The 19538-nt window shown below is 39.4% G+C and overlaps 2 protein-coding genes across 2 annotated transcripts in view; both read left to right on the top strand.

The window, feature by feature from the left end:
* LOC127657742 (protein argonaute-1-like) overlaps positions 1–7289 on the top strand; it is a 38920-nt gene extending 31631 nt beyond the window's left edge. The window contains exon 19 of the mRNA XM_052146618.1: positions 1186–7289. Within this exon, the coding sequence (XP_052002578.1) occupies positions 1186–1294 (109 nt within the window). The 3' untranslated portion in view covers positions 1295–7289. The remainder of the gene's footprint in view (positions 1–1185) is intronic.
* Positions 7290–9965: 2676 nt separating this feature from the next.
* The window catches only part of LOC127657741 (protein argonaute-3), a 54548-nt gene continuing 44975 nt past the window's right edge, over positions 9966–19538 (top strand). Inside the window, exon 1 of the mRNA XM_052146617.1 lies at positions 9966–10510. Within this exon, the coding sequence (XP_052002577.1) occupies positions 10492–10510 (19 nt within the window). The 5' untranslated portion in view covers positions 9966–10491. The remainder of the gene's footprint in view (positions 10511–19538) is intronic.

Genomic DNA, 19538 nt, shown 5'->3' with positions numbered 1-19538 from the left:
GAAAGACAAATATTTTTCATTGTAAACGTGCTGAACGGATGTTTTTGATGTCTTGCTGTTTTTCAGCGTCTCGCGCAATGAATAGAGCAGGCATCTCGAGATGCATTTTCAAGAGTTTGTTCTTTTTATCTTGACACTCATCTAAAAAAATGCAGCGGTCCTGCACAATATGCTAAAAACAGCGAGACATTGTCAGACGAGCATATGTTTACATTAAAAAAAACTATTTAAAGGGACAGTTCACCCAGAAATGAAAATTCTCTCATCATTTACTAATTTACCATCCTAGATGTGTACGACTTTCTTTATTCTGCAGAACACAAATAAAGATTTTATGGGAATATCTCCGCACTGTAGGTCCATACAATGCAAGTGAATGGTGACCAGCACCACAAAGCACATAAAGGCAGCATAAAAGTAATCCATTGGACTCCAACGGTTATGTCCATGTCTTCTAAAGTGATATGATCGATTTGGTTGAGAAACAGATCAGTATTTAAGTCTTTATTTTACTGTAAATCCCCACTTTCGAAAAGTGGAAAAGGAAAAGGAAAGGAAAATAATAAATAAATCAAATTTGCACAAAAGTACAGTAGGTAGTCATATGCACGAAGAATGCAAATCTCCAAAAAACAAAAGAAGAACTCTGTCCTGTCGTGAGCGTGCATAGGGGGGCTGGTCAAAAGTTGAGATTTATAGTAATAAAGGACTTGAATATCTGTTTCTCACCCACACCTATCATATTGCTTCTGAAGACATGGATTAAACCACTGGAGTCTTATGGATTACTTTTAGGCTGCCTTTATGTGCTTTTTGGAGCTTCTGAGTGCTGGTCACCATTCACTTACATTGTATGGACCTACAGAGCTGAAATAGTCTTCTAAAAATCTTCATTTGTGTTCTGCAGAATAAAGAAAGTCATACACATCTGAGATGGCATGAGGGTGAGTAAATGATGAGAGTGTTTTTTGGGGTGGGTGAACTCTCCCTTTAAAAAAACAGGTCAGACGAATGCAAGAATGTGTTCGGTGTGAACGGCCCCTTAGAAAGCAACTGATAAGTATACACTAGACAGAAAGGCAGCTCACATATTTTATCTTACATCGACAGTAGCATAACACAAGATGGTAATTTCCTTAAAAGAGATCAGGTTTTAAACCAATCTTGATCTTACTTTATCCATAGCGGAGAGGGCAGCCACGTGTCTGGGCAGAGTAACGTTCGGGACCCCCAAGCGCTGGCTAAAGCCGTGCAGATTCATCACGACACCCTGAGGACCATGTACTTTGCCTAAATCAGTTTCTTTGCGACCCTTCGCCATGCCGGTGGGCAGACACACACCACCTCGAGCCAGTACACTGGGTGCTAACAGTTCACCTGAACAGAACTGAATAAGAAATCACACACTATGTTTTGTTTAACCTGGCTGAACTATGCTCTTTTTTTTGTTATTTAATTCTGTATTTTTGTGTACTACCTTCACACTCCTACATGTACGTATGAATGCAATATGGAGGAAAGTTTTGCAGATGAAGCTGTTGTTTTGTATGCCACCACAAAGCTGCCTCTTAAAGGGACAGTTCACCTAAAAATGAGAATTCTGTCACCGTTGATTCACCCTCATGTCATTCCAACAACTCATGACTGTCTTTCTGAATGGTGGCTAATATTCTGCCTAAGATTTGCTTTTGTGTTCCACGACAAAGAAAGTCATACAGGTTTGGAACGACATACAGGTGAGTAAATAATGGCAGAATTTTCTTTTTTTGATGAACTGTCCCTTTAACCAGAGTTCGGGCACTTGATGCAGAAGCCCCGAATGGAGGAATTGTTTTACTATTTGCGTTTTGCATTATTTTTATTGTTGTTGAGATTTTTTATTTTTTTGATATGGTACATTAGTTTAAAGACACCAAGTGACCAGCATTTATGTATTGTTTTTGAAGCCGTACGCCACCAGATGCACAAATTATGCTCATTCGGCGATCGACTGTAGCATACCACAGTTGCAGGTGTCTCTCCGGTAGTGTCACGGGGGTAGCCAATCGTATTCAGACTCGCCTCATTAGTTAAAGAGTGGCTGAATTAGCATTGCGATAAATGGACCACGGAGTGCATCAGCATTACACCGAAACCAGCATTATGCACCAGCCAAATGCAATGCCAACCGCATAAAAGGGCCGTTGTCTTTAAGATGTGCATATTTTTGCACTTGAATCCTATATGCTCTTCTGGAACTGGGAGATCTTGGCTGTTTAATCATTAAATACACTTCCAGTGCTCATTAATCTTCCTGGCACTTGAAAATGAAAATGTTGTCATCATTTACTCATCCTTGTGTGGTTTCGACCCCATATTATTTACTTAATTAGGGTAACACTTTAGGCTCAGTGGTTAGCACTGTTGCCTCAAAGCGAGATGGTCTTGGGTTTGAGTCCCGGCACAGCTAGGGCCTTTCTGTGAGGAGTTTGCTTGTTCTCCACGTGTTTGCGTGGGTTTCCTCCGGGTGCTCCGGTTTCCCCCACAAGTCCAAAAACATGCCGGTTAAGTGAATTGGAGACTCTAAATTGCCCCGTATGTGTGTGAGTGAGAGTCCCTCAGCTGCTGGAGTTATCACGAAGTGGTCCCTGCATCTACGCAGGACAAACGCCAGGAAAGAGAAAGAGTTAATGCTTTAGGTATTTTGGACAATATTTTTAAATTGTATTCATTAATCTTGGTTTATGTTAATCAATTCAATTGTTCATTGTTAGTTCATATTAGTTCATAATGCATGAATACAAAAATTAAAAATAGAAGTAAATGTTGAAATTAACATTAACTAATATTAATAAGTGCTGAAAAAGTATTGTTCATTGTTAGGTCATGTTAACTAATGTATGTAATTAATACTTACGGATAGTGTTAACGTGTATTTTGTGAAGCACAAAATGAGGATTAGCACCTCTAAATCTGAGGCCATGGTTCTCAGCAGGAAACCGATGGAGTGCGTACTCCAGGTAGGGAAGGAGGTATTGCCCCAAGTGAAGGAGTTCAAGTACCTCGGGGTCTTGTTCACGAGTGAGGGGACAATGGAGCGGGAGGTTGGCCGGAGAATCGGGGCAGCGGTGGCGGTATTGCACTCGCTCTATCGCACCGTTGTCACTAAAAGAGAGCTGAGCCGGAAGGCAAAGCTCTCGATCTACCGGTCAAGTTTTGTTCCTACCCTCACCTATGGTCATGAAGGTTGGGTCATGACTGAAAGAACTAGGTCGAGTACAAGCGGCCGAAATGGGCTTCCTCAGAAGGGTGGCGGGCTTCTCCCTTAGAGATAGGGTGAGGAGCTCAGTCATCCGTGAGGAGCTCGGAGTAGAGCCGCTGCTCCTTTGCGTCGAAAGGAGTCAGTTGAGGTGGTTTGGGCATCTGGTAATAATGCCCCCTGGCCGGCTCCCTAGGGAGGTGTTTCAGGCACGTCCAGCTGGGAGGAGGCCTCGGGGAAGACCCAGGATTAGGTGGAGAGATTACATCTCCACACTGGCCTGGGAACGCCTCGGGGTCCCCCAGTCAGAGCTGGTTAATGTGGCTCGGGATAGGTAAGTTTGGGGCCCCATGCTGGAGCAGCTGCCCCCGCGACCCGACTTCGGATAAGCGGTTGAAGATGGATGGATGGATGGATGGATGGATGGACAAAATGAGATTTATAAACACAACAAAAGTGGAGGCTGTTTTAAACTGCCAAGCTCCAAAAAGGATATGCATCATATAAAAGTTGCAATATTCCAAGTTCGGAAGCCATAGGATAGCTTTGTTTGAAGAACAAAATCTCGTTAAAAATGGTGCCTTGGATGCATCGCACCAAGTTTGGCATCACTCATGGCAAAAGCCATTTGTCAATTGTTTATTAACAAAAGAAAGAGAAAAAATTTAATAAAAAAAGTGTGGTTGCAGATACAATGGAAGTGAATGGGGACAGTCCATAACCAATAAATTGCTCACACTATCAAAAGTGTTGCCACGATATGTAAACATTACACATGTTAACATTATTTGAGTGTGATAAAATCACATAATCGCCTTATCTGTGCCAAGTTATATCCAATATTACATTTACATTTATTCATGTGGCAGACGCTTTTATCCAAAGCGACTTATAATAGAGGAAAACATCAGCGAATCATCTAAAGGAGACAGTGGTGCAAAAGTGCTATATTACAAAGTTTCACTAGCATCAGAATAGTATTCAAATTGTATTTATTTATTTTTTGTTAGTGACCAGTTAAGTGCTCATGGAGAAGTTGTGTTAAGTTGTATTTTGAAGACAGGGAGTGCGTCTGCTTCATGGATGGAGTTGGGAAGGTCATTCCACCAACGTGGTATGATAAAGCTGAAAGTCCAAGAAAGTATTTTGGTGCCTCTTTGTGTTGGTACAACAAGGCGACGTTCCTAAATGGGCGTGTAGCTCTACAGAAATTATTTTAGGTATGTTGGAGCAGACCCAGTGACTGTTCTGTTATGCCAACATCAGAGCCTTGAATTTGATACGTGCATCAACCGGCAGCCAGTGGAGAGAGACAAGGAGTGGTGTAACATTTGCTCTCTTTGGTTCATTAAAGATCAGACGTGCTGTTGCATTCTGGATCATTTGCAGAGGTCTAATTGCACATGCATGAAGGCCTGCAATGAGAGCATTACAGTAGTCCAGTCTAGTTATGACAAGTGACTGAACAAGCAGTTGTGTGGCATGTTCAGAGTAGGAAGGGTCTTATCTTCCTGATATTGTAGAGTGTAAATCTACATGAGATGTGGTCTGTGAAATTTAGTTTGTAATCAATGGTTACCCCTGGATTTCTGACCGTTTTGGAAGGCGTTACTGTAGTTGAACCCAGCTGCACGGTGATGTTGTGTTCAGCAGCAGGGTTGGCTGGAAAGACAAGGAGTTCGGCTTTGGCTTGATATTACAACTTTGTTGTCATGATGACATAACGCTGGCAAACCCTGTAGTCTGGTAAACGTTGTAATTGTGGTAAATCCCATCTTGTTGCTATACTTTTGAAACTGTGTGTTCATTAATGTTGAATGTAATGTAGAGGTGCAATGTGGCGTAATTGGAGAGTATTATTACGCCACTGATAAAGAACTAGAGTTTATCGACTGGCCCCATTCACTTCACTGTAACTGCATTTTTTCCACAAATTCTGTCGATTTGAGCTTAGAGGAATATTGCAGGTTCAATTCAAGTTAAGATCAATCATCAGCATTTGTGGCATAATGTTGATTACCACAAAATGTATTTAGATTTTTCCATCCTTAAAAAAAAAAAAAAAATTAAAAAAAAATCTGAGTTACAGTGAGGCACATATAATGGACGTTAATGGGGCAACCCCATATTAAAATACTAGTTAATATTAAAATATTCATTATTTCAAAAGTATAGCCACAAGACAGTTTTAACAGAATAATTCAGATAAAATTATAATCTTCACATTTCTGCCTTTTTAAACCCTCCAAACATTGTCCCCATTGACTTCCATTATAAGTGACTTCCATTTTGCTTCTTTTTTAAGAATTGGAGGGATGAGTCCAAATCAATTTTATGGTAATCAACATTATGCCACAAATGCTGTCGATTGAGCTTAACTTTTATTGAACCCAAAACATTCCTTTAAATTTGCTATGCAAAATAGATTTCAGCGCTACGACGGATGGGAATATTAGTAAATAACAACTTACATTTCGCTATGCAAGCTATCGTATGGCTTCAGAAAACTTGGAAAATAGCGAACAATTTATATGGACTACCTTTATGATACTTTTATGGAGCATTTTTGAAGTTTGGTAATAAAAATTCGCCATACACTTTTGTTTACATGCTTGCTAAGCGCCGACCACCTGCCTTACTCCTCTCTTTACGCTTCATGGAAGAAAGACATTTTCATTTGCGTTTGGAACGACATGGGGGAGGAGGCTGAAACGATCTAAAGGAATATTTCACCCAGAAAAGAAAATGTTGTCATCTTTTACAGCCTCCTCCCCCATGTCGTTCCAAACGCAAATGACTGTCTTTCTTCCATTGCTTTGTTTACAGCTGTAAACAAAGCAATACATGGTCAATGAGAGCAGCTGATGGAGAAACCCGTACGGCACATTCAAACTGCTATAGGAGGTTGAGACGCACACGTTACGCTGCCCATTTGTATCTACCAAGAAATCGAACAATGCAGGATGTCTTTTTGTATATAGCTACCCACAACCTTCCCACACACTGGCTTGTGAAAGCTTTGCTTTCCTATTGGACCGTCAACAACCCACATCACTCCCACCCTTGCGTAGTCCTGCATTGTTTTGAAAGGTGCCGTCAGGAACACTGCCACATTCCCTGCCCACCTCACAAGCACCTTTAACCCCTCGCCTGATGTCCGTTGATGCAGTGAGCATGTTGGGCATGCAGGAAAACGCCTTTTACACACGTTAGGGGCACATTATGCCATGTAATCATGTCATATGGTGGATGTATGAATTGCATGTTTAAACTGAACTTGTTGTGACTGTAGACTCTCAGTAAGCACGTGAAGACCGTGCCCTTATTCATTTGATGCCATACATTCCCATTTGGTTTAAAGGAATAGTTTGTCTTATTTACTCACCCTCATGTTGTTCTGAAGCCTGTATGGTCTATGCCTTTGTTTTGTTTTACATACAGGTTTTGAACAACATAAGAGTGAATAAATAATGATAGAAGGTTCTTAATGCGTGAACTATTCCTTTAATGAAACCTTTTGTGGATTTATTACAACGTTCAAAGGTTGCAAAGGTTCTCCACAAGGCGGCATTGTCATAAAATGCCTCAACTCGGCCTCAAAGCGCCTGAAAATGTTTGGTTGAAATTCAAAGGGATTTTAAGATGTAAAAGTTTACCATGTTTTATTTTGACTTATGTTTATGAAATGTATACAAAGACATGCCTTTATATAGTAGGTGATTTTATGGGTTCCCAACCGTTTATTGATCTGGTCTTTAGACTAAATATTCTGATGCAGTACATGACTCTCAAAAACCACAAGGCACCACAGGGGTGAGGAACATAGAGGTGCAATGTGGCGTAATTGGAGAGTGAACTTAACCCGACCTCACTGTTGAAGCAATATTACACCACTGATAAAGAACTGTCCTTGTTATAGCACTTCCCAATAGATTCAATAAATGAACACATGAGCAGGACGTTTGGGCTCTGTATATAACGGTGAGAGGACTTTGTTCGGAACGGTTATTTTTTAAAGAAAATAAAAGTTGTTTTTTATTAAATACTTTGTTCAGGGATGGGTGATTGTCTGGTCATTTAAAAATGCAGCAGCATTTTCATTATGAAATCGCATTTAATTGCAGTCACATTTTCAAAGTATCTTTTGCCCACCATCAGTGACTGAATCCTGGGTTTGTAATCCAAATCACTTTATTGTCACACTACCATGTACACAAGTGCAACAGTAGGTGAAATTCTTGTGTGCAGTTCCGAGCAACATAGCAGTCATGACAGTGACGAGACATATACCAATTACAGTAAACAACATACTTACACAATCATTAGATGAATCCATGCAATTCATCTAATGCTGTTAAAGTATGCATACCACTGTTCTCAACAACTGCTATTGTTTTGATTCTTAGATACCTTGTGGCTCACCAACGATAAAATAACATGGAATATTTTCCCCCACTGCAATGAATGGATTTGCTAAATGGGTCAATGCCATAATTGGTGTTCGTTTTTTAAGATTTTTAAATTCAAGAAAATTCTTTGAGATAGATGGATTGATGACTGAACAAAATATAGATGGATTGATGACTGAACAAAATATAGATGGATTGATGACTGAACAAAATATAGATGGATTGATGACTGAACAAAATATAGATGGATTGATGACTGAACAAAATATAGATGGATTGATGACTGAACAAAATATAGATGGATTGATGACTGAACAAAATATAGATGGATTGATGACTGAACAAAATATGGATGGATAGATAGATAGATAGATAGATAGATAGATAGATAGATAGATAGATAGATAGATGAAACAAAATATGAATAGATGAATAGATAAAACAAAATATGGATGGATGGATGGATAAATTAGATAGATAGATGAAACAAAATATGGATGGATAGATAGATAGAAATATATATGGATGGATAGATAAAACAATAGATGGATGATGGTGTAACCCGCACAAGAAGAGACAGTCACAATGTAAAAGAAAACTGCTTTTATTAAAGAGCAGGCAAAAGTACAAAAGGAAATCCAGAGAAGAGTAGTAATGGGGAGCGATAGGTCGAAGCCGGGGAATCAGGATATGGCAAAGGGGCGAATCTACAGAAGAGTGGTCGAGGAAAGCGTAAGGTCGAAGCCGGGGAAATCAGAATCAGTATAACCGGTAAGTAGAATAAGACAAGCTAGTTGAATAGACAGGGGAGCTAGGGGGAAGACTAGAGCTGGCAAAGCGAAGGGGTAAACTAAACAATAACCAACAAGAGTGAAACGAAAGGGTTGTGATATATATAGGGGAAAAAAACGAGCGGTGCAGGTGAAACGAATAACCTAGTGATTGGGACGAGTGCGGGTGAAACTAATACTCTGGTGATTGTGAGCGAGCGTGTGAGCTCGAGGAAGCGGAGCGAACTAGAGGAGCGGGGTTCGTTACAGATGGATGGATGGATGGATAGATAGATGGATAAAACAATATATGGATGGATGGATTGATAGACAGATTGCTAAATGAAACAAAATGTGGATGGATGGATAGATAGATAGAAATATATATGGATGGATAGATGGATGGATGAATAGATAGATAAAACAAAATATTGATGGATGAATAGATAGATGGATGGATGGATAAATATAACTAAATATGGATGGATAGATAGATAGATAGATAAAACAAAATATGGATGGATGGATGGATGAATAGATAGATAGATAAAACAAAATATTGATGGATGAATAGATAGATGGATGGATGGATAAATATAACTAAATATGGATGGATAGATAGATAGATAGATAGATAGATAAAACAAAATATGGATGGATGGATGGATGAATAGATAGATAGATAAAACAAAATATTGATGGATGAATAGATAGATGGATGGATGGATAAATATAACTAAATATGGATGGATAGATAGATAAAACAAAATATTGATGGATGAATAGATAGATAGATAAAACAAAATATGGATGGATGAATAGATAGATAGATAGATGGATGGATGGATAAATATAACTAAATATGGATGGATAGATAGATAGATAGATAGATAGATAGATAGATAAAACAAAATATGGATGGATGGATGGGGATTAGATTATATGAAAGTACTGCTCCTAGTAGTTGCACTGGTAAAAAAAACATTATTTATCAGGAATGGAATTACTAGTAAAAGTGCTATTGTTTGATGTTAGTAATTATTGTGGCACTAGTAAAAACATTAATTATTGATATAAAAATATCATAACATGCTGAAATATGCATTCATGATATACACATTTTAATTGTATTTACTAAAAATAAAACATAATTCTTGATATCTGTGATTGCGTTTTCACCAGTACATTCACTCTTATTCAAAATGCATTTTCACATTTCAGCAATGCAATTAATTAAATGAGTGAATAACAGATAATTTTAAAACCAGTGAAAATGCAATTAGCTACAGTCAGATAACAAAAATTGCTATAACAACAAGTATATGAAGATGATGATGATGTTGATGTTGACGAATGACTCGCAGAAGCTGTCTCAACCAACGCCCCTCCTCCTCTGCTTTGCGTTTTCCCTCCCAACCAATCAGCGCTCGGCACTGTCAGCAGGTCCGTACGTCGAGCTCGCGGAGGATCAGACGCTCCATATATAGCTCGAGCGTGTCTCGCAGAGGTTCTGACAGACAGAAAAACCTTGAGGGAGAGAGAGTTCAACACCAACTTATTTACCTCATAACGGGGAATAAACGAAGTGAAACAAGCGATATGTAAATGTCACCAGCTTCGAGGACGGATTTAACGGGTGGTCGGGGACTTCAAGTGAAGAGAAAACGTAGTTTTTTATGAATTTTTCCCCTGTCAGATGGGAATGTAGCTTAGCTGATTAGCCTGGCCACTAGCAGTAGCAGGTTAGCGCTCTTTGGAGGCGACATAAGTGAACTTTCACACGTTATAACGACATAACACCTCAATGTTCACTTCTCGCTTTAGCTGGATTGCTAGCTCGCCGTCACGTCGGTCTGTCAACCGAACCTGAAATCCGGACGGGATAGTTGAATTCACACACGGGAGTCTCGAACGGCCTCTTTAGGTATACGAGCTTTCGGTGGGATTTGAACCAACAACCAGAGATTATACACTCTGTCGGTTCGGGGCATCTTTTCCAGCCCCGAGTCCATTAAGAGTCTATTGCAGTTCGTCTACTGCGAGCCGGGGACGGAACCGGACAGAGACCTCATGAATGGAAATCGGAACTACAGGTGTGTATGCTGTTGTGTTTCTCACGCACATCTGGCTGTTTGCAACGTCATTGCGAGGCACTCAACATGAACTTTGATTAGTTAAGCTTCTTTCTTGAGAGATTACCGGGTTGTACATGTGCCTGTGCTGTTTTGGCAGGTATATTTGTATGACGTTATACTTGTGCCACAATTCTGCTTTATTCAAGCGCAATATGAATTTTTGTTTGCTCAAAATGAATTTATCTTTGCAAGAAGATACATTGCTTTACAAAACTGAGTTCAAGCGCGTGCAAAATAACTTTTGTGCCCTCAAAATATCATCTTGCGCGTGTCAAATAACTGTGTGCGCTCAAAAGATGATCTTGCGCGTGCATAACATTTTTTGTTCGCACAATATCATCTTGCGCGTACAGATTTTGTTTGTGCGCTCAAAATATCATCTTGCGCGTGTAAAATAACTTTGTGCGCTCAAAAGATGATCTTGCGCGTGCAGATAATTTTTTGTTCGCACAATATCATCTTAAAAGTGCAGATTTTGTTTGTGGGCTCAAAAGATGCATCTTGCGCGTGCAGAACATTTTCTGTTTGCACAATATCATCTTAAACGTGCATAATTGTTTTTTGTGCGCTCAAAATATCACGTGAGCGCTCAATAACATTTTGCACGTGCAAAAAAAAATACAATTTTGCTAAATTTCTTGCGCATGCAGATTTATTTTTTTTGCATTCAAAATATCATCTAAAACTAACATTTTATGTGTAAAGTTACAATACAACTTTACAACTTTGTTGCCATTTCGATGCAAGGCTGTAAAGTTAAACCCTAAAATTACTGTAAAAATTACAATTTACTCAACAAAAATGAGTTAATGTAAGTGCTTTTATAAAATTACAAGCTTCACATTTCTGCCTTTTTAAACCCTCCAAAAGTTGGCCCCAAGTGCAAGTTTGTAACCTCAATTATCTTTCATTTTCGTTTTCTTTTTAAAGAAAACAGGGACAAGTAGTTGAAATTATTCTTTGTGGTATCAACATTGTGCCACAAATGCTGTCGATTTAGCTTGTACTGAACATGGAATATTCCTTTAAAGTTGTGTTGTCCAGGCTTGAAGAAAATTAATGGAAATTTCATGCAACATTCATGCATTTTAAAGTCTTAAAAGCTTTTTGATTATTTTATTTTTTTTGCGCACTAGTGCTTGGTGCTCATTTTGTTTTAGGGGGGTTTAAGTCAAAGCAATTATCTCATTGCACCTCATCATGGGCATTTTAAAAACCGTGGCTAAATTCTGTGGTTTTCAAGTTATGAGTCATTTTGTGTTTGAGAAGAAGCAGAAATGTCAGAAATAATAGGAGGTGGGTTGCCTCTAATGTAATACAAGATACCAGATGAAGGTAGTTAGAATTAGGTCAAGAGGCTTTGTCCGGGAAGAGGTTAGTGACCTCTCATTGCCACACTGACCTGACGGCCCGAAGTTCATTACTGGCAGGACTAGCAACACTGTAATTTACCATTCTTTATTGTATTCCCTGAAGAATTCCCTCCCATTAAAATGCAGCTTGTGTTTGGTTGTGTACTTGAACAAAAACGTGGTGTTCTTCTGTGGTGACTAAGGTGCTGTAATTTCTGTTTTCTTGTCAGCTCTATCCTCTGGAATACCCCCATCTGAGGGGTCTTTGTGAAGAATATTCCCTTAAAGGGATAGTTCACCCAAAAAATTTAATTCAGTCATGGTTTACTCACCCCTGTGTTGTTATAAGACTATATGACTTTCTCTCTTTTTCTTACCACAAAGGGAGGAATTGTGAAAAAATATTGTGCTCACAGATGTCATACAATGATTTGTGGAGACCACCTTTTCAAGCTTCAAAAGTATAATTATTTATACATGATTATTGTGAATGCAAATGATAGGGTTTGGTGTGGAACAAAACAGAAATGTATTATTTTATTTTGTGAAACTGTTGCCCCACCGTTGATCTCCTGTGCGCATTCATGAGACTACACAAGACCAACAGTTCACTCAGCCCCCTCGAGACATGGGATGTTCAAGCGAAAACTCATTTAATGACCGCGATAGTGATAACGCAACACAGCTACACACAAACTAGAGAACAGAACAGTTTGTAGTCAAAGAATTGATGCATTATGTCCAGCCTTACTTTATTTTTTAAATGGAGTACTCTGAAATCAAACAGAAACATAGAGGAGGCTACAGGCAGCCACAGTCACACGTGTCCTAACTAGTATGTGTATGGATAGTCGACATTCGGTTTAGTTCGGTAGTTGAAAAAAAAGTTTTTATTATAGTGCAAACATTACCATATAATTTGTATGTGTTGTTAATTAAAACATACTTGCACATCCACTTTAAATCCTAGAGAGGTCTTCCCTTCAGCCAGATGGCATGAACGCTCCTGCACATTGCTTTTATTTTGCATCGAGATGTCCTGCTAATAGTAAATGCCCACTGGTGCAGAAGAAATCCGTTCACAACGGAAGAGAACTGCAGCTTCAGGGTGAGCTTGTAATATACAAAGCCAGTGTGTATTTACTACTAATAGCTTTCAGTATACAAGCAATGATGTCATCTTAAATATGCGTGATTACAGTTGAAAAAATGCCATCTTCATTTTCAAATGCCCAAGGTATATAAACAGTGAGTTATTAAACGTTTGCTTACCCAGCTACTAAATTGCCTCAAAGAATGCGTGTAATCATCATTTGAAGTCTGGATTAAAAGCACTTAATCTACCTTCACTCACCACTCTCCAGTGGACACACAGCATTTGAGACGATTGATGAGCAGCGGGACTACGAGCTAATAAGAGTCTTAAACACCTGTTAGTAACTGTACTGTAGGCCTACAGAGCCCCCTTGAGGACAAAACTAGAATGTGTTTAAATGTATTTTACAAGCTGACATAAACCGATAGAAAGCAAGAACCACCCGCCAGATTGGCCTGTGATGCCGTGAAATTCACCGGCCAAACAAAAAATGTACCCACATTTAGCGCATTCAGCATTCTCTTGTGGCTATAGGCAGCACTTCAACATAATGTACACAACACATTACAGTTTAAATAGTCTTGCATTGCCTTGCCGGACAGTGAATAACACATCTAATAGGTCCTGATTTACTTTTCTCACCCTCTGTGCAAAACAAGCTGAATTCCATTATATTATCTTTGCTGTTTAAAGCATAGACTGTAAAAAAAGATGGACGACGCCCCTTCGCTCTTTTCCATTGGTGAGAACTGAAGCCGCCAGTGTCCCGAGATGTCAGCGCCATATTGGGACTTGAGTCTGCGCAGTTGCGATTTCGGGACCAGACCTGCGCAGTAGTGAGCAGGAAGTAAAGCCGCGAAATCAAGGCCCCGCCCTCACTCTCGCTGAATCAATCACAAGCACACGCCCCTGCACTTTTGACTTTTGACTTATGACGGTGTGAAATAATTAATTATAGAAATGTAGATATTAAATTTAAAGCTCCAATCTCCTCAGTCCTCCGAAGATCCCGAAAAAACTTCGCTCAGAGAACCTGTCAATCACAGCTGTCAATCATGATGTCACAGCAGCGTTTTTATAGCATCAAATAACTAAAAACAAACTTATTTTGAAAACAAACACTTGAAATGACATCAACGTGATAGAAACGACAGTAAATGACAGAAACTATCTTTGGAAAAAAGATATGTGAAGTGTAATTGAATTGTTTAGTTGGTCTCACGTCCTGTTGAATAACATGGGGAGGCGGGGTTTATGACCTATACTAGGACCAGTCACCGGGGGGCGATCGAGACGTTTTGGCTTCACTTTTGAGGGCTTGTGCGGCACACTTGGTTTAAAGTGGTAAGGAAATGTTTTAAATTGCTATAGTTTACTCTGCTTGCTCTGTATTATGTTCCTATGGTTACAAACAGCGCATTAATATCCATCTGTGATTAAAACTGACCGCAACTACCTGTGCATTCAACAGTTAGAACTGCACGCATTCCAGCCAATCAGAATCGAGAATTAGAACAGACAATGGTATAATCTTTGATAGAAGTAGCCTGTATTTATACATGCCATAAAATCACTGGAAATGTAATTACAAGTTTGACAAAAGCTTCTGGCATTTTGCAGAGAATATGATCAAATGAGATCATAAACGTTGTTGGCAAGAGAAACTTAAGTGTGCTTTGCCAATGCATTATTAGACACAATACATACAGATATAAAACATGCTGAAGTTTAATTTGCTGAAGTTGAAAATCTCAAAATTATAACTTTCTCTGGCTGCCGTTTAGTCTCTGCAAGTATGCCTGGCAGCATGCACACGCTGAGTCTCATGCGGTTTCGTTTTGTCAGTGGTTCAGATGACAATAGTTGCGCATTTACAGGTGTTGCGCATAGATACAACAGCTTGCCTGGATCCCGCACAGTACAAGTAAATCCGCTTGCTTGTTTATTATGCCCAGGAAAATTGTTGCATGTAATTAATAAGCATGCGCTGCTCCACACAATCAGTTTCTGTGTTAGGATGTGCAGTTAAGTCGAGCATGTACCTACTAAAAATGTATAGATGGTCATTTTAGCCTCAGAAAGTGGGGAAAAACATTAGTGAAGTTTTGCCCATTATACAAGGTTGCCTGGGTTTGTTCCTGACAGGCAGCAGATGCCCTAACACCGCCCCCACCCTAATCCTAACCTTACAGAGCCTGTAAAGCCCAAAATATACTTTCATTTTGACGTGAAAGTTCAGCATCTATGTACAGTCAAATGCAAGCCTGTAAAATTACTTCATTTGACGAGCTAACCACATAAACAGGTTATCCGCGTTCAAAGATACTCGGTTAGAAAAATCGGGCTGCACGCGTTCAGTGCTCGAGCTTTCTGCTGATGACGAATTTTGCGCCACATGTCCCAGGGTTCCCACGGATCCTTAAAAAGTCTTAAAAAGTTTTAAATTCAGTTTTCCTCAATTTAAATATCTTAATGCATCAAAAGTCTTTCTTTTTATTTAAAGAGGTCTTAAATTTGGGGGTGGAAAGACCGGAATCGTGATATGACCTAATGTGATAATCAAACTTAAATAAAGAATAAGATTTAATTAAGTAAATTAATGCGCTGAATCCCTCAAAGTGAAAATGCGGCAGTGTTGTATTTTCTCCAAATGTGCGGTGGCTTGTTTTCAGGTGTTACAGAGCAGGTCACAATCATTAAGCCATATTAGAAATGTATTACAAACTATCACTAAAGATCAACTGTTGACATTTACATTTATGCATTTGGCAGACGCTTTTATCCAAAGTGACTTACAGTGCACTTATTACAGGGACAATCCCCCCCGGAGCAACCTGGAGTTAAGTGCCTTGCTCAAGGACACAATGGTGGTGGCTGTGGGGATCGAACCGACAACCATCTGCTTACCAGTTCAGTGCTTTAGCCCACTACGCCACCACCAAAATTAAATGTTTACATTTAATTGTTAATATTGTAATTAGGGTTGTCGATTTAACGCGTTAATTCAGTGCGGAAAAACAATTTACACAATCGCATGCCCACGGACCATAATAAGGAAGATTCCTGAGAAATGCAAGCTTGTAGTATCACCTGTTTACTCCAGAGGGCATTAAGTGAAATTTCAGCTGTGTGAGCAACGCACAGTTTATACAGTGAAGAAAACCCTTCAGTAGAACAACACAAACATGCGTTACATTCTTGCGTTCAAAACACTCGGAGTGCAAATGCGATCTCAGGGATCTCAAGATGTGTTTAAAGATTGAGTAGTAAACTGTATTTAACTTGACACAGTGACCTAAACATTTTAAGTTTATTACGCAACACACCCGAGACGTCTGATGCAGGTGTAAATTGACAGGCCCTTAAACAAGCCCTCATAATAAATCTCCAAATGATTGACAAATTGACTTGTGAAATGGATTGCTGTGAACTGTGTGCCAATGATTGACTTATGATCAATAATATGGTAGTAAACAATACATTGTATTCTAAAGCCACTATACAATACATTGTATTCAAGTCCTTGTTTTCTGTACATCCGTTCTCAGAGACTGTCGTGTCATTGTTTGAATATGGCTTTTTCCATACTGGTCCAGTCTGCCTTCATCTTTTTCAGATAAATGAATCAATCTCTGTTTGGCCTCTACATGGCAGTCAAATTGTCTTTCCTTGTCCAGCGGGCATTCGTTGGCCAGAATAAAATGCAATGACTTTCTGCCATCAAAGATACTACTATGCCTTTGAGAGCTAAGTGGCCAGTGACCCTGAAGAGACCAAACCAATGTGCTTGTTAATGTGCTAGGTTAAAAGCTAAATAGGCCTATGGCATGGTTACAGATGTTTAATAATACCAGATGTTTCCCGTCATCAAAGCAAGTAGGGCCACCGCAGAGGGGAAGACCCCTCTTGGTTCTCATTTTGAGGTAATGCCACAGGTGGATGGGTAAGGTCAAAATGATGTTGGACCTATTGAGAACAGGATGCCATGATTACATGCTTTCAACACTTTATGGTCAAAGTGTCCAGCTTTTCCCAGTTGATCTCAATTTGTCCCACTGTGCCACATTATGCTGCATTGAATTTCAATCACAGTTTTTTTTTTTTTTTTTTAACGTGCCAAATTAGGGGTTGAGTAACATCCTTTGCACACTCTTCATCTTATTTCGTGAGGTTTCAACAATAGCCCCACTCAGGGTTTCCGTTGTCCGGTAATTACCGGACATTGGCCGGTAAAAAAATTAAATGTCCGACAAAATTAAATCTCTCAGGTCAAATTGTCCGATTAAAATTGCCTAATAGTCCCGTCCCCCTAACACAATCTGAATTTGAGAATAAGCCTAAAATGTATAAAGCAAAAATACACCGATCTCTTGCTATGTTATAAAGGAACAGGCTTTATCGTTTGAAAGTTATGAAACAACATCGCATGCTGCATTTCAAATAAAGCGCACGCCTAAAACGGCTGCAATATAGACCTAAACAACGAACGATTGAGTGAGACGTTTCAAATATGGCCAGGCCCAGGCAGACTAGCTTTAAAAGCTTTTTTCAGAGGCCAGACGATGGTGAATCAGGAACATCTCATTATAGATAGATCAGTGCTTCTAATCCGCGCGATTCGTGCAGTTTTTTTCTCTATCATCAAAACTGAATAGCCTATGTTCATCAGTGCATGGTTACAGTCTATATCAAGCAGGGACACGTTTGTGTGCATTTTATTTTGTGATTTCACCGAATTAATAGAGAGTCTCCGAACGGCGATAGATTGAAACGCTGGCCCTAGTGAAGATTGCGCAACTCGCGCAGCGCGTCGTCCATGCAACTGATAGCAGCGGACACGAGCGCTCAGCTTGATTTCAAAAACAACAGATTTTAGCGCTAGATCTCTTATTTAATAACGGACTAAATGAATGATCTGCTAGTTAACTGGAGATGTTTTATTTATTTGTATTAGGTACATCCGTGCCTCAATGTTTCAAAAAGTGAATGTGTGTGAAACCACAGTAAAAAACAATTGGCGTTGATTGACGCCAATCGGACGGTCATGTTTTTTTTTTCGTCTATTTGAAAGTTAAGCTAATAATAATATGTTGCATTCTATATGGCCTGATTATGTCATTTTTTAAGTTACATAGACTGCCTCCAGTTTTCCTCAACTTGACTAATTAAGAGGCGATATATTTGACCGGCATATCATCAAAATGTCCGTAAAACGTAAACCTCTCCGGCACCATTTTTTTCTAGCGGAAACTCTGGCCCCACTACCCCCTCCCATCGCCCATAAGCAGATGACATACTATTACTGGTTTCTATGGAGAGTGCAATTTTCCTGAAACTAGCATTGTGGATAGGGGTGTCGCTGCCTTCCATGTATAATGAAAGTGTGTGACGGGACTCTCGTAATGGTGAAAACTTAGTCTGAGGGCAGTCAATGCTGTTTTTGTGCTCTCATGTAGTGCCTGTCTGTCTAAGCTATAACTGGGCAAAGACAGAATCTGCTGACTTTTTTTTTCACATTTTCTGTGCTGATTTTGAGGGAAAAATACACAGAATTATGTGGAAGGGATTTAGATATAGTGAAATGTTTTATATCTGAAGTATATTCCATTCATATTTTACATTTTCACAGGGGTATAAATATACTATAATTTGGAGGTAACACACAGGCCAAATTCCCTTAATCATCAGTTACAGTGGGATAGACTGATGAATATAGTTCTGATGTGTGGCAAAAGGTTGTTGAGCTTCACAAAATGGGAAGTGGCTATTAGAAAATAGGCAAAGCATTGAAAATGCCCATTTCCAATATCAGGGCAATAATTAACAAGTTCCAATCAACTGGAGATGTTAAGAATCAGCCTGGACGTGTGTCTATGTTGTTTCCACACATCATGAAGAGGATGTTCAAGAGGCCAAAGAATCTCCAAGGATCACAGCTGGAGAACTGCAGAAATTAGTTGGGTCTTGGGGTCAGAAAGTCTTAAACAAAAATAAATATCAGATATCACCTACATCACCACAAGTTGTTTCGAGAAAAAAAAGCCTCCGTTCTAATCAAACAACAAACTCAAGCATCTTCAGTTTGCCAGACACTACTGGAACTTTAAATGTGACTGGGTTCTATGGTCAGATGAAACAAAAAAAGGAGCTTTTTGGCAATGAACACCAGAGATTGGTTTGGCGCACACAGAGATGAAGTAGTCTCCAATGCCCACAGTTAAATATGGCGCTGCATCTTGAATGTTGTGGGGATGTTTTTCTAAAACATGTTTTCTCTGAGGTCCTGGACTTGTTCATATCTTGTTCGGATTCATGGCATCATGGACTCTATCATATACCAACAGATACAAAATCTAAACCTGACTGCCTCAGCCAGAAAGCTTACAAAGGGCCCTGGTTGGATCTTCCAGTAGGACAATGTTTCAAAACACACATCAAAATTAACACAAAAATGGTCACTGACCACAAAACCAAGATTCTGCCATGGCCATCCCAGTGCCCTGACCTGAACCCCATAGAAAACCTGTAGGGGGAACCA

This window comes from Xyrauchen texanus, chromosome 17 (genome assembly GCF_025860055.1).
Source record: "Xyrauchen texanus isolate HMW12.3.18 chromosome 17, RBS_HiC_50CHRs, whole genome shotgun sequence".
In the NCBI taxonomy this organism is placed as follows: Eukaryota; Metazoa; Chordata; class Actinopteri; order Cypriniformes; family Catostomidae; genus Xyrauchen; species Xyrauchen texanus.
This window is presented reverse-complemented; position numbering and strand designations above follow the sequence as displayed.